General features: G+C 43.9%; 1 protein-coding gene and 1 pseudogene across 1 annotated transcript in view; both read left to right on the forward strand.

Annotated features, from left to right (window-relative positions):
• Positions 1 to 4,388, forward strand: part of LOC121004240 (gastrula zinc finger protein XlCGF26.1-like) — a 273,048-nt gene extending 268,660 nt beyond the window's left edge. Inside the window, exon 5 of the mRNA XM_040436398.1 lies at positions 3,318 to 4,388. Within this exon, the coding sequence (XP_040292332.1) occupies positions 3,318 to 4,078 (761 nt within the window). The 3' untranslated portion in view covers positions 4,079 to 4,388. The remainder of the gene's footprint in view (positions 1 to 3,317) is intronic.
• LOC121003523 overlaps positions 1 to 20,563 on the forward strand; it is a 791,128-nt pseudogene that overhangs the window by 408,084 nt on the left and 362,481 nt on the right.

Genomic DNA, 20,563 nt, shown 5'->3' on the forward strand with positions numbered 1-20,563 from the left:
GGCGGAGCTCCGGCGAAGCACGGCAGTGCACGGCGAAAGGCCGCCGGACTAAAAGTCCTGCATATCCGACTTTTTAGTCCGGCGGCTCTCACCGTGCTGCGCCGGAGCTCCGCCCCCGTCCCCATTATAGTCAATGGGGTCAGAGCGGCGGCACGGCGAAATAGCGGAAGGACTGATCCGACAGGGTGAACAGCCTGTCGGATCCGTCCTGCCGCAAGTGTGAAAGTAGCCTAAATCTTCCTTTTCTCATCCTCCACCTCCTCTTCCGTCGTATCAACATGCGTTGCTTATTCGTCACATATAATGCCCCCGCATATATGGCCTTTGAATATAATTTTTTAGAGGGTCGGTTCACCAGCAGGCCCTCACATATAATTTTTTAGAGGGTCAGCTCACCTGCAGGCCCGCAATACATATCTTTTACAGGGCCAGCTCACCTGCAGGTCCGCAACTCAATGTGAATGAGGCCCTCCTTTATGTGATATACAGGTTGTATCGGAGTGCCTCTTCCTTGTAATTTTTGGCAGAACTTGCACTTGTATACAAGTAAATATACAGGAAAGAATGTTTTCAATAAATTTTTCCTATAAAATCGTTTTTTTTTTTTACTTTGGTTTTGAGCGTAAAACCTTAATTGGATTGTGGGTCTGGTGATCAGTTTAAGGCCTTTTAAGCAGCAGCAGCATAGTGATAAAAATGAGTGGCAAGGTGACATACTGTGGAGATGGCAGCATGAGGAGGCCACATAGTGGCACAATGACTGAGTCTGCATAAAAGACTAAGGCCACAGATTGTTTAGAAAGATGCAGATGGAAACAAATCTGTGGAGCTGTATCACGGTCACCTGCAGATTAATGCAGACCAGGGGCGTAGCTATAAGGGAAGCAGGGGAAGCTGCAACTTTGGGGCCCTGACCCAGAAGGTTTCCATCCAGGATGAGGACGACTAAAGTATTTGGTCAAGGCCCCCTCAACAGTATCACACAATGAAATTATATACAGTGACAGTATAGACAGTGTATAAAACTAATGGAACAGCTGCCGGTCCTGGTCTGAGAGAGCGATCTTTACTAGCCACAGGAATGGGGGCGGCATGAAAGGAAGGGGTCGCTAAAAAATTACTGTGGGATGGAGCCCCATTCAAAAATGTGCTGTGGGGCCCAGTCATTTCTAGCTACGCCACTGATGCAGCTCACAAATGCAAGTTGAGTTTATCGATTCCAAAACCTTAATTAAATTGTGGGCCTGGTGTTCAGTTTAAGGCCTTTTTAAGCGGTATCAGCAGCAGCATGGTGATAAAAATGAGTGGCAAGGTGACATGGTGTGGAGATGGCAGCATGAGGAGGCCACATAGTGGCACAATAACAGAGTCTGGATAAAAGACTGAGGCCACAGATTGTTGAAAAAGATGCAGATGGAAACAAATCTGTAGAGCTGTATGATTAATGCAGCCATCAAAATCAAGTTGGGTTTGTCGGTTCCACTTCAGCTCACCAGCAGGCCCGCAACTCAAATCTTTTACAGGGTCAGCTCAAATGCAGGCCCTCGCATATAATGTTTTATAGGGTCAGCTTACCTGCAGGCCCGCAACTCATTCTGCCTTGCTTTGAAGTAGTAGCCATAGCTGTTTAACAGGCTCCCTCTCTGAAATCGAACAATAATTCCCCATTACCGGTGGTCACCATGTTATGCGCATAAAAGAACATCAAAAGTTGATAGGGAAGATATCAAAATGGATCGTGGACGTCATAGGGACGTGCGATCAGGCAGAAGTTATCTAGAGTCAACAAAGCGGCAGCAGGGCCTCTCCTGTATAATGTTTCCTCATCCAAAATACCTCAGTGACATTCCCTGTAATTTTTTATTACTCATTCCAATAACAGGGCATCTTAAGAGTCCTGTATTGTTATTTATCGTCACTACCTCCACAAGTCGGGAGTGTGTGATTTGCACGCCACCCGCTAGCCTTCCTTGGATGTGGTAGCCGTTTCTCAGGCTCCCTCTCCGGAATCAAACACTGATTCCCCGTTACCCGTAGTTTACAATTGTTTTGAGCTAACAATTACATCAAAAGTTGATAGGCCAGACATCCGAATGGATCGTCGCCGTCACGGGGACGTGCCATCGGCCCCAGGTTAACTAGAGTCACCAAAGCGGCAGCAGGCCACCGCCCATAATGTCTTAGATGGTCAGATCAGCAGGCCCTTGCTCCTAATGTTTTTGAGGGTCACCAGCAGGCCATCAATCATAATTTTTAAAGGGTGTGTATGATGCCCTCCTTTATGTGTAACTAAGGGTGTATCGGAGTGCCTCTTCCTTGTAATTTTTGGCAGGACTTACACTTTATATACAAGTAAATATTCAGGAAATAATGTTTTCTATCAATTTTACCTCTAAAATCGATATTTTTCTTCCCTTGGTTTTGTGCGTATTATTGTCATTATGTAATTGTGGCGTACTAAGCGGACAACATAGTTCCCAGCAGCTACCAGCAAGTCCAAAATGCATCCATACGTCCTCCCCATGCTATTACAGAACCATTTTGGTGGTGTTACCAACAATTTCTGCCATTTTCTTATGAACCAGGCACCCTCCCCTCTTCAGAGCAGGGGGTACCAGATTTAATGCTCGGGTTCTCCCATTGACTTCCATTATACTCGGGTGCTTAACTACTGTTTGGAGACCTCAAGAGGACATTCTACTGAGTGGGGGCACTTAGGGAGCATTTGTACTGTGAAGAGGGCACTAAGGGGGAATTCCACTGTGAAAGGGACACTAAACTATTATGTGGGGCACTAAGAGGGGATTCGTCGCCTCTTGTCCAGCACTAGGAAAGCTTTTATTTATATATATCTTTTAAGTGACTGATTGGGTGGGGGTTGCAGGGAAGTTGCTCAAGGTGGGAGCCAGCGTTTTTTAGTTATGCCCCTCGGTCTACTATTAGATTGTGGTATGTTTGTACTTTTTGTGGATTTTTTATATGGAAAAGTTATAAAACTTCAATACAATTTTAATGTTATTCATCAACAATAAAATGTGTTTTATTCTTGGCAGATGACTATACCAGGAACTTAGAGAAACATCTGGTATCTTCAGATTTTGAAGTAGATGATTGTGGTATCACACGAGATATATTTGAAGAGCATGCCAATATGCAAAATATACCCTCATCCAATCACAGCAACAATGCATCATTTAATTCTGTTAAACAGCTCCGATCTTCTTTTTTATCAAAGACTGTAACACAGAATAAAAGTCACAGAAGAGGTGCTAAACATCAAACAGCTCACGTAAAAGAGAAGAAATTTTTATGTTCAGAATGTGGGAAATGTTTTCACCAGAAATCATATCTTGTTATACATCAGAGAATTCACACAGGAGAGAAGCCATTTTCATGTTCAGAATGTGGGAAATGTTTTAAGATGAAATCAGAATTTGTAATGCATCAGAGAAATCACACAGGGGAGAAGCCATTTTCATGTTTAGTATGCGAAAAAAGTTTTAACCGTACGACAGATCTTGTTATCCATCAGAGAATTCACACAGGAGAGAAGCCATTTTCATGTTCAGAATGTGGGAAATGTTTTAATCAGAAATCGTCTCTTGTTGTACATCAGAGAATTCACACAGGGGAGAAGCCATTTTCATGTCCAGAATGTGGGAAATGTTTTATGCATAAATCAGCTCTTGTTGTACATCAGAGAATTCACACAGGGGAGAAGCCATTTCCATGTTCAGAATGTGGGATATGTTTTAACCGTAAACAATATCTCGTTATACATCAGAGAATTCACACAGGGGAGAAGCCATTTGCATGTTCAGAATGTGGGAAATGTTTTAACCGTAAAGAATATCTTGTTATGCATCAGAGAATTCACACAGGAGAGAAGCCATTTTCATGTTCAGAATGTGGGAAATGTTTTAAGATGAAATCAGAATTTCTCATACATCAGAGAAATCACACAGGGGAGAAGCCATTTTCTTGTTCAGAATGTGGGAAATGTTTTAACACTAAATTAGGTCTTGATATACATCAGAAAATTCACACAGGGGAGAAGCCATTTTCATGTTCAAAATGAGGGAAATGTATTAACAGTAAATCAGGTCTTGATAGACATCAGAAAATTCACAGAGGAGAAGCCATTTTCATGTTCAGAATGTGATGTGTTTCAACCATAAATAATCTCTTAATCATCAAAAAACACACATATAAGAGAAGCCATTTTTATGCTTAGCCCGTTAGTGACCTCCCTTATGTGTTTTTATGGTGGTCACTAACTGGCTTTATTCCTTCAGATACTCCTTTTTACAGGGAGATAAAACAGCGCCTTGCTTTCAGTTACCAGAGGTAGCTGAGGGCTTGGAGTGATGATTGGTACTGCTGTGGGAGCTCTCTCTTGTATTCAATGAATATTGGTAATCAAAGTACATCCAGTTTTTTTTTTTTAATGTATATCTTCTCTAAACACAAATGTCTGGAGAGAGAAAAAAAATATATATATAAAAACAGTATACCACCTGTCTGTGATCTGTATGGGGACCCTCCATTCCTGTAAAACTGCAAATACAGGGGCCTATATGTGAAAGTCCAAAAAATAGAGCTGGCTTCCCAAAAGAGCTGGGGTACAGACATGTGGAAAAAGGGGCATCATTCACAATTGTAAATGGCCAGTTATTTGCAGTCAAGTGGAATGACCGATAGGATGTAACATAGTAACATAGTTTATAAGGCTGAAAAAAGACATCTGTCCATCCAGTTGAGCTTGTTATCCTGCAAGTTGATCCAGAGGAAGGCAAAAAAAAAAAAAAACTGAGGTAGAAGCCAATTTTCCCCACTTTAGGGGGAAAACATTTGTTCCAGACTCAAATCAGGCAATCAGAATAACTCCCTGGATCAACGACCCCTCTCTAGTAGCTATAGCCTGTAATATTATTACACTCCAGAAATACATCCCGGCCCCTCTTGACCTCTTTTAATGAACTCACCATCACCACCTCCTCAGGCAGAGAGTTCCATAGTCTCACCGCTCTTAACTTAAAGAATACGCTTCTATGTTTGTGTACAAACCTTCTTTCCTCCAGATGCAGAGGATGCCCCCTAGTCACAGTCCTGGGGATAAATAGATGATGGGAGAGATCTCTGTACTGACCCCTGAGATATTTATACATAGTTATTAGTTCTCCCCTCAGTTGTCTTTTTTTTCTAAAGTGAATAACCCGAATTTTGATAATCTTTCTGGTTACTGTAGTCCACCCATTCCAGTTATTACTTTAGTTGCCCTCCTCTGAGCCCTCTTCAGCTCTGCTATGTCTGCCTTGTTCACAGGAACATAGAACTGTACACAGTCCTCTATGTGTGGTCTGACTAGTGATTTGTAAAGTGGTAGGACTATGTTATTATGGGCACTTATGCCCCTTTTGATGCAACCCATTATCTAATTGCCCTTGGCAGCAGCTGCCTGACACTGGTTGCTACAGCTTAGTTTGCTGTTCACTAAAATTCCTAGGTCCTTTTCCATGTCAGTGTTACCCAGTGTTTTACCATTTAGTATGTACTGGTGGCTTGCATTATTCCTTCCCATGTGCATAACCTTACATTTGTCAGTGTTAAACCTCATCTGCCACTTCTCTGCCAAAGCCTCCAATCTATCCAGATCCATCTGTAGCAGTATACTGCCCTCTGTAGTATACAGGTGAAACTCAAAAAATTAGAATATTTTGCAAAAGTCCATTTATTTCAGTAATGCAAAGTAAAAGGAATTGAATTAATGCAGTTTAAAATTCGAATTTTGTGAAAAGGTTCAATATTCTAGGCTCAAAGTGTCACACTCTAGTCGGCTAATTACTCCATACCACCTGAGCAAAGGGTACCTCAAAATTGTGACTTTGGTGTTTAATAAGCTATAAGCCATAATCATCCAAATTATAACAAATAAAGGCTTGAAATATCTCGCTTTGCATGTAATGAGTCTATCATATATGCTAGTTTCACCTGTTAAGTTGCATTACCGAAATAAATGAACTTTGCACGATATTCAAATTTTTCGAGTTTCACCTGTATTTACAGTATACAGTTGTGGCCAAAAGTTTTGAGAATGACACAAATATTAGTTTTCACAAAGTTTGCTGCTAAACTGCTTTTAGAGCTTTGTTTCAGTCGTTTCTGTGATGTAGTGAAATATAATTACACACACTTCATACGTTTCAACGGCTTTTATCGACAATTACATGACATTTATGCAAAGAGTCAGTATTTGCAGTGTTGGCCCTTCTTTTTCAGGACCTCTGCAATTCGACTGGGCATGCTCTCAATCAACTTCTGGGCCAATTCCTGACTGATAGCAACCAATTCTTTCATAATCACTTCTTGGAGTTTGTCAGAATTAGTGGGTTTTTGTATGTCCACCCGCCTCTTGAGGATTGACCACAAGTTCTCAATAGGATTAAGATCTGGGCCAATGTCAACGTTTTGGTCCCCGAGCCACTTAGTTATCACTTTTGCCTTATGGCACGGTGCTCCATCGTGCTGGAAAATGCATTGTTCTTCACCAAACTGTTGTTGGATTGTTGGAAGAAGTTGCTGTTGGAGGGTGTTTTGGTACCATTCTTTATTCATGGCTGTGTTTTTGGGCAAAATTGTGAGTGAGCCCACTCCCCTGGATGAGAAGCAACCCCACACATGAATGGTCTCAGGATGCTTTACTGTTGGCATGACACAGGACTGATGGTAGCGCTCACCTTTTCTTCTCCGGACAAGCCTTTTTCCAGATGCCCCAAACAATCGGAAAGAGGCTTCATCGGAGAATATGACTTTGCCCCAGTCCTCAGCAGTCCATTCACCATACTTTCTGCAGAAGATCAATCTGTCCCTGATGTTTTTTTTGGAGAGAAGTGGCTTCTTTGCTGCCCTTCTTGACACCAGGCCATCTTCCAAAAGTCTTCGCCTCACTGTGCGTGTAGATGCGCTCACACCTACCTGCCTGCTGCCATTCCTGAGCAAGCTCGACACTGGTGGCACTCCGATCCCGCAGCTGAATCCTCTTTAGGAGACGATCCTGACGCTTGCTGGACTTTCTTGGACGCCCTGAAGCCTTCTTAACAAGAATTGAACCTCTTTCCTTGAAGTTCTTGATGATCCTATAAATTGTTGATTGAGGTGCAATCTTAGTAGCCACAATATCCTTGCCTGTGAAGCCATTTTTTATGCAACGCAATGATGGCTGCACGCGTTTCTTTGCAGGTCACCATGGTTAACAATGGAAGAACAATGATTTCAAGCATCACCCTCCTTTTAACATGTCAAGTCCTGCCATTTTTAAACCAATCAGCCTGACATAATGATCTCCAGCCTTGTGCTCGTCAACATTCTCACCTGAGTTAACAAGACGATTACTGAAATGATCTCAGCAGGTCCTTTAATGACAGCAATGAAATGCAGTGGAAAGTTTTTTTTGGGATTAAGTTAATTTTCATGGCAAAGAAGGACTGTGCAATTCATCTGATCACTCTTCATAACATTCTGGAGTATATGCAAATTGCTATTATAAAAACTTAAGCAGCAACTTTTCCAATTTCCAATATTTATCTAATTCTCAAAACTTTTGGCCACGACTGTATATTCTGCATCTGAACATACGCCTATAGATCTGGCAGGTATCTGTCTTCTGCTCTGTCTTGAGTTCTGCTTGATTTGGGCCTGACTAGCTATGGAGGTACTTGTCTTCTCCTTGTATTTGGAATCTGTACTTACAGGACTGCTCGCAGGGAATGGTGGTTTCGTCCTGGAGATCTAGAAGTTCTGCAGTTGCTGCTTTCTTTGTCATCCAGCTGAGGTAAGGAACTCAGGCTGGGAAGGTTGCTTTAGGCCTCAGGTTAGGCCTGAATCCTTTGTTGGTGTCCCTGTTTCTTGGGAGCTCCTATTGACACAGCCTACCCCAACAGGGGGTGGCTGGTACACTCACTAGAACTTTCTGTCCTCCCTCCTCAGATGGGGGAAGCTAGCCTGGAATGGTCTATTCCAGTCTAGGTACACTAACTTTTCTTACAGGCTATCTGCTACATACTGCTGCCACCTGCTGGTGTACATGGAAATTCACAGCAAATATATAAAATACAGACATATATATGGCAATGCACAGTGAGATTACATCAGAAATTAACACATTCACATCTTAACATAATGAAGCTGGGTGACAGAGTTTAGTGACATACTCTGGGATGTTACAGAAGGACATTTGGTATCACATCAAGGCATGTTCTGTTTTTGAAAATGATCCCTTTATAGGCGAGAGTGATATAATGATCACCTTAGCAATACTGCTGCCATCTCGTCTCTGTTTAACTCTGTATGACCTTAATCATCTTTAGTAGAAAGTCTCCCATGCAGGATCCTTGTTTTAAGTCGCCAAATGTCTGAACCTACTTCCGTATTTGTGGTTAGTGATGAGCGGAAAGACCCATATTCAAATTCGTGATATTTGACGAATAATTCGCACCATATTCATCATATATTTAAGAATTCGCAACATTCGTCCTTTCGCATTCAATATCATAATTTTCTAATTATTATTCAAGATATATTCGAGTGCGTGTAGAATCTATTCGTTATTCGTAAATAAGCGACAACATGTTAGTATGCGCGTGCGCACATAAGGGTGTGGCTTCTGCTGCAAGGCGGATCAAACAAGTTTCTAGGCCTTGTGGATTGGAAGGAAGCCAGCAGAAACAAAAAAGATGGTTGGAAACTTCAGCGCGGCCGAGGAGGAAATCTTGATCAAAGTAAGTTATTGTTCTAACATTACGCCTACTACATTCCTGTGTGTAAATATTTACAAATGAAATGTATTTTAAACTTCGGTTTTGTTGGAATACATTTTCACACGTGCGAATATTCCCAAAATAATTATTCGCAGGACTTAGAATTTCAATTTGCACGATTGAATTATTCCATCAAAACAAAGTGTTTTAAAAAAAACACTGTTATCCTCTTAACAAACACATGTACTTTTACCCAGCATGGTTAACTTGTACTTTTAATTCCTAGGTCAATCAGTTACACTGGAATACTACTAATGTATATATTAAATATCGATTAACGGTTGTTGTTACAGCATACCATTATGTCACTACAATACGATGTATCTTTAGATGGTATCCATACATAAAAGCGGCCTACATTAAGGGCCTTATGTATAGAGAGTAGACATACAGTCAGGTCCATAAATATTGGGACATTGACACAATTCTAACATTTGTGGCTCTATACACCAGCACAATGGATTTGAAATGAAAAGAACACGACGTGCTTTAACTGCAGACTGTCAGCTTTAATTTGAGGGCATTTACATCCAAATCAGGTGAACGGTGTAGGAATTACAACAGTTTGCATATGTGCCTCCCACTTGTTAAGAGACCAAAAGTAATGGGACATAATAATAATAATCATAATTTAAACTTTTACTTTTTAATACTTGGTTGCAAATCCTTTGAAGTCAATTACAGCCTGAAGTCTGGAACGCATAGACATCACCAGACCTCTACTGCAACTGTCTTCAGTTCCTGCTTGTTCTTGGGGCATTTTCCCTTCAGTTTGTCTTCAGCAAGTGAAATGCATGCTCAATCGGATTCAGGTCAGGTGATTGACTTGGCCATTGCATAACATTCCACTTCTTTCCCTTAAAAAACTCTTTGGTTGCTTTTGCAGTATGCTTTCGGTGATTGTCCATCTGCACTGTGAAGCATCGTCCAATGAGTTCTGAAGTATTTGTCTGAATATGAGCAGATAATATTTCCCGAAACACTTCAGAATTCATCCTTCTGCTTTTGTCAGCAGTCACATCATCAATAACTACAAGAGAACCAGTTCCATTGGCAGCCATACATGCCCATGCCATGACAATACCACCACCATGATTCACTGATGAGGTGGTATGCTTAGGATCATGAGCAGTTCCTTTCCTTCTCCATACTCTTTGCTTCCCATCACTCTGGTACAAGTTGATCTTGGTCTCATCTGTCCATAGGATGTTGTTCCAGAACTGTGAAGGCATTTTTAGATGTCGTTTGGCAAACTCTAATCTGGCCTTCCTGTTTTTGAGGCTCACCAATGGTTTACATCTTGTGGTCAACCCTCTGTATTCACTCTGGTGAAGTTTTCTCTTGATTGTTGACTTTGACACACATACACCTACCTCCTGGAGAGTGTTCTTGATCTGGCCAACTGTTGTGAAGGGTGTTTTCTTCACCAGGGAAATAATTCTTCAGTCATCCACCACAGTTGTTTTCCGTGGTAACATAGTAACATAGTACATAAGGCCGAAAAAAGACATTTGTCCATCCAGTTCGGACTGTTATCCTGCAAGTTGATCCAGAGGAAGGCAAAAAAAAAACCCTGTGAGGTAGTAGCCAATTTTCCCCACTTTAGGGGAATAAAAAAAATTCCTTCCCGACTCCAATCAGGCAATAAGAATAACTCCCTGGTTCAACGACCCCTCTCTAGTAGCCATAGCCTGTAATATTATTACGCTCCAGAAATACATCCAGGCCCCTCTTGAATTCCTTTATTGTACTCACCATCACCACCTCCTCAGGCAGAGAGTTCCATAGTCTCACTTCTCTTACCGTAAAGAATCCTTTTCTATGTTTGTGTACTAACCTTCTTTCCTCTAGACGCAGAGGATGTCCCCTCGTCACAGTTCTGGGGATAAATAGATGATGGGATAGATCTCTGTACTGACCCCTGATATATTTATACATATTAATTAGATCTCCCCTCATTCGTCTTTTTCTAAAGTGAATAACCCTAATTTTGATAATCTTTCAGGGTACTGTAGTTGCCCCATTCCAGTTATTACTTTAGTTGCCCTCCTCTGGACCCTCTCCAGCTCTGCTATGTCTGCCTTATTTACAGGAGCCCAGAACTGTACACAGTACTCCATGTGTGGTCTGACTAGTGATTTGTAAAGTGGTACGACTATGTTCTTATCACGGGCATCTATGCCCCTTCTGATGCAACCCATTATCTTATTGGCCTTGGCAGCAGCTGTCTGACACTGGTTTTTGCAGCTTAGTTTGCTGTTTATTAAAATTCCTAGATCCTTTTCCATGTCAGTGTTACCGAGTGTTTTATCATTTAGTATGTACGGGTGACTTGCATTATTCCTTCCCATGTGCATAACTTTACATTTGTCAGTGTTAAACCTCATCTGCCACTTATCTGCCCAAGCCTCCAGTCTATCCAGATCGCTCTGTAGTAATATACTGTCCTCTTCAGTATATTAGTGTTTAGTGTCATCTGCGAAAATTGATACTTTACTATGCAAGCCTTCTACGAGATCATTAATAAATATATTGAAGAGAATAGGGCCCAATACTGACCCCTGAGGTACCCCACTAGTGACAGTGACCCAAACTGAGTGTGTACCGTTAACCACCTTCTGTTTTCTATCATTCAGCCAGTTACTTACCCACATACAGACGTTTTCTCCCAGTCCGAGCATTCTCATTTTATATACTAACCTTTTATGTGGTACAGTGTCAAATGCTTTGGAGAAGTCCAGATATACGATCCATTGATTCGCCGCTGTCAAGTCGAGAACTTACCTCCTCATAGAAACTGATTAAATTAGTTTGGCATGACCGATCCCTCACAAAGCCATGCTGATATGGCGTTATTTGCTTATTTCCGTTGAGATGCTCTAAGATAGCATCTCTCAGAAAACCTTCAAACAGTTTACCCACAACAGATGTTAAACTTACCGGCCTATAGTTTCCAGGCTCTGTTTTTGGACCCTTTTTGAATATTGGCACCACATTTGCAATGCGCCAATCCTGTGGAACATTCCCTGTCAGTATAGAGTCCGCAAATATCAGAAATAAGCGTCTGGCTATGACATTACTTAATTCCCTTAGGATACGGGGGTGTATGCCATCCGGTCCTGGTGATTTGTCTATTTTAATCTTCCGGGTCTTTTGGTGTTGCTGAGCTCACCGGTGCTTTCCTTTTTTAAGAATGTTCCAAACAGTTGTTTTGGCCACGCCTAATGTTTTTGCTATCTCTCTGATGGGTTTGTTTTGTCTTTTTCAGCCTAATGATGGCTTGCTTCACTGATAGTGCAGTACGCATCCCTGCAGGGTGAGTGAGTGGCAGGTCACGGTTAATAGGCAAAACGAGGGTTGCTCTTGGTACTCACAGTTCATAGGAGACCCTGGGCAGGCGTACAGCAGTGATGGAGAGGCTGGCACAGAAGTCCTCTGGGGCACTCTCAATGTATAGGGACCAGGCCAATGGTAGATGAGGTTCCCTGGGTGTTGCAGGTTTAATGTGCCGGTGGCAAGATCCCTTTAAGTTCATGACGCCAGTGCCGGTAACGGTGGCACACCGATTTATTGTGGTAATAAGTGAGGAACACAAGTTGCAGTGAACCAAAACTTTTGTTTACTGAAACAGTTAACTATTTACAGTTTTTTTGTTCAGTTCCACATGTACAAGAAGGTAAAAGGCAGGCTTTACATTCAATGGCAGGCACAATGTGCTTGCAAGATACTCAGAGGGTTAAACACTTACAGATCAGGCTGCACTTTTCCTCAGAATCCTGTCTGTCTTTATCCCAAGGCCCGTATGCCCTATTGCTGGCTTTATCCTTGGTTAGGGAAACTTCCTCAGGTATATATCTCCTTGCTTTGCATATATATCCTTCTGCCCTTCAGCTCTCTGTTTGGCTGGAACAATAGCTCTGCTCTGTACTCTTATAGGGAACTTCAGTTTCTCAGGAGGCAGGCTCTTCTCCTGGTAGCAAGCTAGAAGCCTGGGCTGTCTAGCTGCATTCAGAGGCTGGATCCAGCTACCTCTGGCTAGGGTGCACACTTGGCTTCTCAAATCCCCTCCTCTTTTCACTCCTCTCCCTGGTCTGGACCTGCTATTTATACTAGGGGGTTCCGTAGCTCCCTCTACAGTCTAGGAGGAGGAATTACACCCCTAATAGGCTGGTACTCAGGATGATCACCTTAATAAAATGACAATTATACATTAAATGACATATAAAATACAATAACCATGTTCCACAGGAGGTGGAGAACAACGTGGCCCAATTGACCCTTGTGTAGTGCCCACCTTTACCTAGTGGGACCACTACATACCCCGTTGCTTTGATGTTTCCCATCCTCGGCGCAACACAAGGGCCCGCCCAGCTGGACACTGCGACCTGAAAGACAAAAATAAAATGCAAAGCAGGCACACACATCTACATTGCAATACCAATATCAGGCAGCTCTGCTGGCAAAGGAACAAGTTCGGTGAAAAGTGGCGTCGTTCTCTTCACTCAGGATAGTATAGGAACAGGGGCGCTGACCTGGTACAGCGTATCAGGAACAACCAGGATAGTCCATAATAATAAAATGCAATAGTCCCATAAAACAGCATCTCAGAGACCCACAAGCACTGTGGTCATCTCTGGGCACATTTCTTTACAGTTTTAATATTGCACATAAAAGTCACAGCACAAAAAGTCCATATCCCAGGGACATTTTTCCCTGGCAAGTCCTGGTATATAAAAAGTGCTGTAATATCCCCTACTCAACCTGAAAAGGGGGTTAAAAGGGTAAAGTGCAAAAATAACAGGCACAACTTGGTTTGGCACTATAAAGCAGGCAGGATGTCCTGGTAGGATGGCAGTAGAGCACTTGGTATACTCAGTGGTTTTCAACTACCACTGGGCCGTGGGTAATTGGCAGCAGCTCTTTGGGCCAAAACAAAGGACTCCTGTCCTGAAACAGTTAAGCTGACTGCAAGGGTCCATCAGCAAAAACATGGCCTAGCAGGCCTACTTACAGATAGGTGTCTAGTTCACACTGGTCATCAGTGGTACATCCGTGCTCTGCTCCAAGTCTTGGCCTGAAATGGGAATCCATGCATGGCTGGGCCCACAAAATGGTATTGGCAGGCAATTGTAGCATAAATGGGCCTGTCACTGGTATAGGCCCCATGGGCCTGGGGGTTAACACTGTATGAGGGGTTAACACTGCAGGAGGCTCCACGGGTCTGGGTGTCGCTGGCTTTAAGCGGCGGACCCGACTCGTTGCATAGCAGAGTTTCTCAGGTACCTCAGCGGCAGGCACAGCTATGGAGGTCGCCGAGCTGGCGGGGACCGGAACTCTGACTGCAGGCTCGGGGACATTGGAGTTCTTTGGGGGATCACAAACGTCCGGTGGTATCGGTGCCACCCTAGACGCAATCAGTTGGCGCAGGCCATGAAGATGGATCTCTAACCTGGCGATTTGATCCTCCAGTCTCTCAGGCGCTGCTTCACTGCAGGTCTCCGGCACAGTTGCAGCAGGTTCAGGCGCTGGGTCGGAACCTTTCCCTCTCCGTAGGGTATCAAGCGCTGCATGGAATTTCTCCAGATTCTCTATCTCTGCTTGAGTCCTTTCCCGGCGAGGCAACTCAGATGAGGGGTAAGGACTCACCCATTTTTCCAGTATCGTAGGTTGCCAGAAGACATTGGGGCCGGTGAAGGAACCCCTTTCTTGGTAAGTGTTGTGCGCCGGTTCCACCGGGCGCTCGGGCTCACGTTCGGGGCTGATGGGCTCTTCGGGCTCTTCCCAATCTTCTGGTCCCGGCTTGGGATGGGCTGTAGCCGTGGCGTATGGCCCTCTCAGGCCCTCAGCGGGGGTAAACTCCACCTCTTCTCCTTCGCGGAGGTTGTGTAGATGCTCCGGCAGGTAGCTGCGCTTGACAGACCTCCGGTTTACAAAGAGGTCTCGGCCGCTGGAATAGTCCTTAATAAAGCCGAACCCCCGGCTCTTGTCAAATGCCACCACTACCCCCATCCTCCTTTCCAGGCGGGGTTGAGTGTTTGCGTGGCGCTCATAGACTGTTTTGGCAAGTTCTTCAAAATAGATTTTCTTGCGAGTAGTCTTCTGAATGGCCGCGGCCCGTATCTCGGCCATCAATGTAGTACATTGCGCACTGGGCCGGGCAAAGTCTTTCCATGAGCCAAGGCACGGCTTGGGCTGCGACCCCCATAATCGGGACAACAGGTGAAGCCATCAAATCAGAGCAATCCTCACTCTTCAGCATGCTCGATCCTACTCTGGAGAGCGACAGGGCGGCATCCAGTACAGCACACAAGACCTCCCACTGCTCCGGAAGGCCGCCCCCCAGGTACTCCAACATGGGGAGGCGGAGTCCATACTGGCAGACATGCAAATAAACTGATAAGGCGGTGGCGCGGACATCCAGTCTTTCCCGCTTTTTCAGCAGACGGCGCCAAATTCTTCCCGCCAATACAATACAGGGATGGCGCAGCAATTATTTCAGTCAGCTTAGGCGGCCATCTTTAAGTATAACGCTGTCCATTCACTGACAGCAAGCGGTGACTTTAAGAAGCGGCAAACAGTCCACAATATATCGTTTTCACACCACGATTTTTACAGTTCTTGGCCAAGCAATTTTTCAAATAAACATATAGGGCTTTATCACTTTATGGGCAATAACGGCACACAGTTTAAATTCCACAATGGCGCAGAAATGATCGCATCCTGTTCGTGACACCAAAATATGCAGTACGCAGCCCTGCAGTGTGAGTGAGTGGCAGGTCATGGTTAATAGGCAAAATGAGGGTTGCTCTTGGTACTCACAGTTTATAGGAGACCCTGGGCAGGCGTACAGAAGTTATGGAGAGGCTGGCACAGAAGTCCTCTGGGGCACTCTCAATGTATAGGGACCAGGCCGATGGTAGATGAGGTGCCCTGGGTGTTCCAGGTTTAATGTGCCGGTGGCAAGATCCCTTTACGGTCGTGACGCCAGTGCCGGTAACGGTGGCACACCGATTTATTGTGGTAATAAGTGAGGAACACAAGTTGCAGTGAACCAAAACTTTTGTTTACTGAAACAGTTAACTATTTACAGTTTTTTTGTTCAGTTCCACATGTACAAGAAGGTAAAAGGCAGGCTTTACATCCAATGGCAGGCACAATGTTATTGCAAGATACTCAGAGGGTTAAACACTTACAGATCAGGCTGCACTTTTCCTCAGAATCCTGTCTGTCTTTATCCCAAGGCCCGTATGCCCTATTGCTGGCTTTATCCTTGGTTAGGGAAACTTCCTCAGGTATATATCTCCTTGCTTTGCATATATATCCTTCTGCCCTTCAGCTCTCTGTTTGGCTGGAACAATAGCTCTGCTCTGTACTCTTATAGGAACTTCAGGTTTCTGAGGAGGCAGGCTCTTCTCCTGGTAGCAAGCTAGAAGCCTGGGCTGTCTAGCTGCATATCAGAGGCTGGATCCCAGCTACCCTCTGGCTAGGGTGCCACACTTGGCTTCTCAAAATCCACTCCTCTTTTTACTCCCTCTCCCTGGTCTGGACCTGGCTATTTATACTAGGGGGTTCCCTAGCTCCCTCTACAGTCTAGGAGGAGGAATTACACCCCTAATAGGCCTGGTACTCAGGAGATAACATTAATAAAATGACAATTATACATTAAAATGACATATAAAATACAATAACCATGTTCCACAGGAGGTGGAGAACAACGTGGCCCAATTGACCCTTGTGTAGTGCCCACCTTTACCTAGTGGGACACTACAATAGTGACAGCTCTTTGGATCTCATCTTGAGAGTTGACAGCAATAGATTTCAAATGCAAATAGCACACTTGAAATGAACTCTGGACCTTTTATCTGCTCATTGTAATTGGGATAATGAGGGAATAACACACACCTGGCCACGGAACAGCTGAGAAGCCAATTGTCCCATACTTTTGGTCCCTTAACAAGTGGGAGGCACATATGCAAACTGTTGTAATTCCTACACTGCTCACCTGATTTGGCTATAAATACCCTCAAATTAAAGCTGACAGTCTGCAGTTAAAGCACATCCTGTTCGTTTCATTTCAAATCCATTGTGGTGGTGGTGTATAGAGCCAAAAATGTTAGAATTGTGTCCATGTCCCAATATTTATGGACCTGACTGTATATATCATCCAAATTGTACATGTGATTATCCTCCTTACCCAATAGACCCACACTATATACCCACCGCTAAATACCACAGGAACCCACGTCAAACCCACAAAACCCCCGTCCCAGCCCAACCTAGCCCAAACACAACACACAGACACACAGAGACAGACACACACACATACATAGGCTATAGTAGACATTCCCAAACAGCGGCCATCCAACTGTTCTAAAACAATAACTCCCATCATGCATAAATTTATGATACACATTATAGCTTCAGCCTGAGATAGAATGATGGTAGTTTTATTTTTGCTACAGCTGGAGGGCCTCAGTTTGCTGGTGGGACACACTTTGATGATGACGACTAGTCCATACACTCTAACCAGTTTCCTTGCGGTCAGAAGTAATGTTTGACATACAGCATTTGCTGGTTCATTTAGCGTTACCCAGGGTGCACCACGGGGAGGCGAACCAGTTTTACACCCCATGATGTCCCATCACTCCTCTAGACAGGTACACCACTCCTCAGATGGCCCGTTGCCAATACTTAATAATCTAAACACATCGATGTTTGATACAATCCCAGATTTTGTTGAAACTTCAAAGTAGCCGACATGTAAAGTAGTGCATGGGGAGTACGTCTGACCATTCCAGGAAGGTGAACAGCCTGTCAGGTCCGTACTGCCGCTAGGTCACCTAACCCCCCTGAATGACGCTTTGTCCCCATTGACCACAATTTAGGTGGTGGCAGGTTTGCCGGCAGCACACGGCGAGAGACAGTTTAATTGAAAGTTCCGGTTATCATTTTGTTTTATTCCTGGTGAACCTCCCGCCGATTGCCGCCGTTCTGCTGCCTTTACTTTGCTATAGATACCATTGTTTGAACGTTATTGCAATAAATTAATTTAATAAATATGAATCTTAGAAGTAGAAATATTAGATTTAATGTTACCGTTATAAATTGGGATTATATATTTGCTCTCTTGGATTACTTTGCATGTTGCAGTGTAATATTGTATTCAAGGTTAACGTTATAACATCAGAATTTTTTTTTGCTTTGTTTATTTTTTATACAACAGCGTATGCTTCAGTGGGGGTATGACAACATCCGCTCCCACGAGATGAAGAGGCGAGTGGTTAGGCAAATTGCATGATGGCAGTCATAAAAGGTTGGCCATCCTGAAAAAGTGGTCTGATCTAAAGAGGAGGCATGCGGCGAGGATCAGACAAATACGGGACCAAAAATTTCCAGGTATAATGATAACAGAGTGTTGTTGAAAGATTCAAAAGTAATGTGAAGCATTTGTTGTAAACAGTTGTACATCTCATAATTTCAAAACTTATTTTCATTTCTCTATTTTAGATGTACCTATGCCCTCAGTGAGGCGTAGGCCTCCAGCAAGAGAGGCCTGGCATGCCTCTGATGAAGAGGATGAGGAGGCTGGGCCCTCCGGCCAGCCACCTGCCCCTATCTCCCAGGAGGAGGCTGAGACTGTGGAGGAACCTGAGGGTGGACCCGCACCCCTAACAGATTCCCCCCCACAAGAGTCAGAAGAAGCAGAAGATGAGTCCGAGCTAGCCACCACCCCCCATAAGGAGGGTAAATATGTACTATGGCTGCATCTAATCATTCAATTTTCCCACACACAAAAGTAAACAAACTCGAAAGTATAGTAGAACATAAAGATATACAGTATCATACACAACCCTAATACAAACTATATTATTTTCCTTATTTTCTAAAATCACATCTAATTATAAATGCAAAATATAATACATTAGAATTAAATTAAAGAAATATTGTAAAACCTAATAACTATGTACACGCAATAATAATATAACCAGGAAAACATATAATCAGAACCGCTATTAATCAAAAAAAAAAAAAAAGGTAAGAAAAGAAAAACATATGCAGATTGAACAACTATATGGTTAAAATAAGATTTACAAACTTCGTCTATAAATATGCCTAAGACAGCTATATGTACTGTGAGAAGGCACAAGGTGCCATAATAGATGATAGATAGATAAGTGTCACTGAGGTACCTGGCCTCAGTGAAATGAACTGGTAATGTTTTGTCAGTAACCTAGGGTTACTGACAGTTCCTAGAAGCTGATCCGGGCCGGGTTTCATTGGAGTAGTCAAAAAGCAGGGTGGGATGACTACTCCCACGTATCCAGGCCAGGTGTTGGCTGGCCTAGTTAAGCCAGGAATCCCAGGGTGTGGCTCCTAGTCTGGAAGTGTAACAGACTGGGAGTAAAGCTGTGTGGTGTGTTGCTGTGGATAAGCCTGCCGTTGCCTACTCTTTTCCGCCCTCTCCAGCGGGTGGTGGAACTCTGGAACTACAGAGGACTGTGAGTCTTACCATTTCATATGGACTGTGTTTCTTTGTGTTTACCCGCTGAAGTAAGCGAGAATTTGTTATGTCTGTGTTGAACAAAATAAAAGACTATTGTTTAAATGACACCTGAAGTCACTGTTTGAGCTGATCCCCACAAGTGGTGGAGTATGCGTGCATAAACCCGCGGTCGAATTACATGTCCAGGGTCAAAGCTGCAACACAGAGCCAACCCACACCAGCTGCCATGGAGGAAGTGATTAAGCACCCGGTGCAGGCAAACTTGCAGCAACAGAAAGCACATACGGACACCATGCAAGCCCAACAAGAGACCAACAAGCTGCTCATCCAGCAGATGGCCGTTCTGACCGACGCCGTTCGCACCCGGGAGAGTTCAACTCCTCCCACTCCGAATGATGGTCATCGTGTCAGGAGGACTGTGAGTGAAGCTTTACAAAAGATGACCCTGGAGGATGACGTTGAGGCTTTCCTCACGGTGTTCGAGCGGGTGGCTGACCGGGAAAAGCTACCACCGCAACAGTGGGCTGAAGTCCTGGCCCCGTATTTAACTGGGGAGCCCCAAAAGGCCTATTATGATCTTGCCCTGCAGGACGCTAAACAGTACCCCAAATTAAAAGCTGAGATCCTGGCACGGCTGGGTGTTACTTTGGTGGTGCGAGCCCAAAGGGTACAGTACTGGACCTATAGCCTGGACAAACCTCTGCGGTCCCAGCTATTTGACTTGCTACATCTGGTTCAAAAGTGGTTGCAGCCAGAGGTTTGCTCCCCTGCTGAAATGGTGGAGCGTGTAGTCATGGACCGGTACTGTCACGGATGATGTGGCAGATAGCTGGAAGTTATGGATAAACATCCGACTGGCTTGATCCTAAACTAAGGAGCATAAAGGTGACCCCTATAAAAACCCTAAGAGCTCACCCTGACTGCTATGCCCATGCAAAGGTCTTTATGGTAGACGATTGCATGCCCCCGTACCTTATACTATGTGACACCTGAAAACCCTATAATAGTGAGGGGACACGACCACCGGCTCCCTGCACTTAATACGGACGGAGTTAGGGTCACCTACAATTAAGCCAGCAAGGAAACACAAATAAAGGAAACAGACTTATCTGAGGAATCAGGAGAAGCAGCATCCAGCAGTGAACAACTCATCCAGGAAGAAGTATAAACCGCAAAGTGAGGCAGTATGGGAGGGAATATAAAGGGAGGCAATTAGTGTAAATAGGTGACAGCTGGGAGAAGG

This window comes from Bufo bufo, chromosome 6 (assembly GCF_905171765.1).
Source record: "Bufo bufo chromosome 6, aBufBuf1.1, whole genome shotgun sequence".
Taxonomy (NCBI): domain Eukaryota; kingdom Metazoa; phylum Chordata; class Amphibia; order Anura; family Bufonidae; genus Bufo; species Bufo bufo.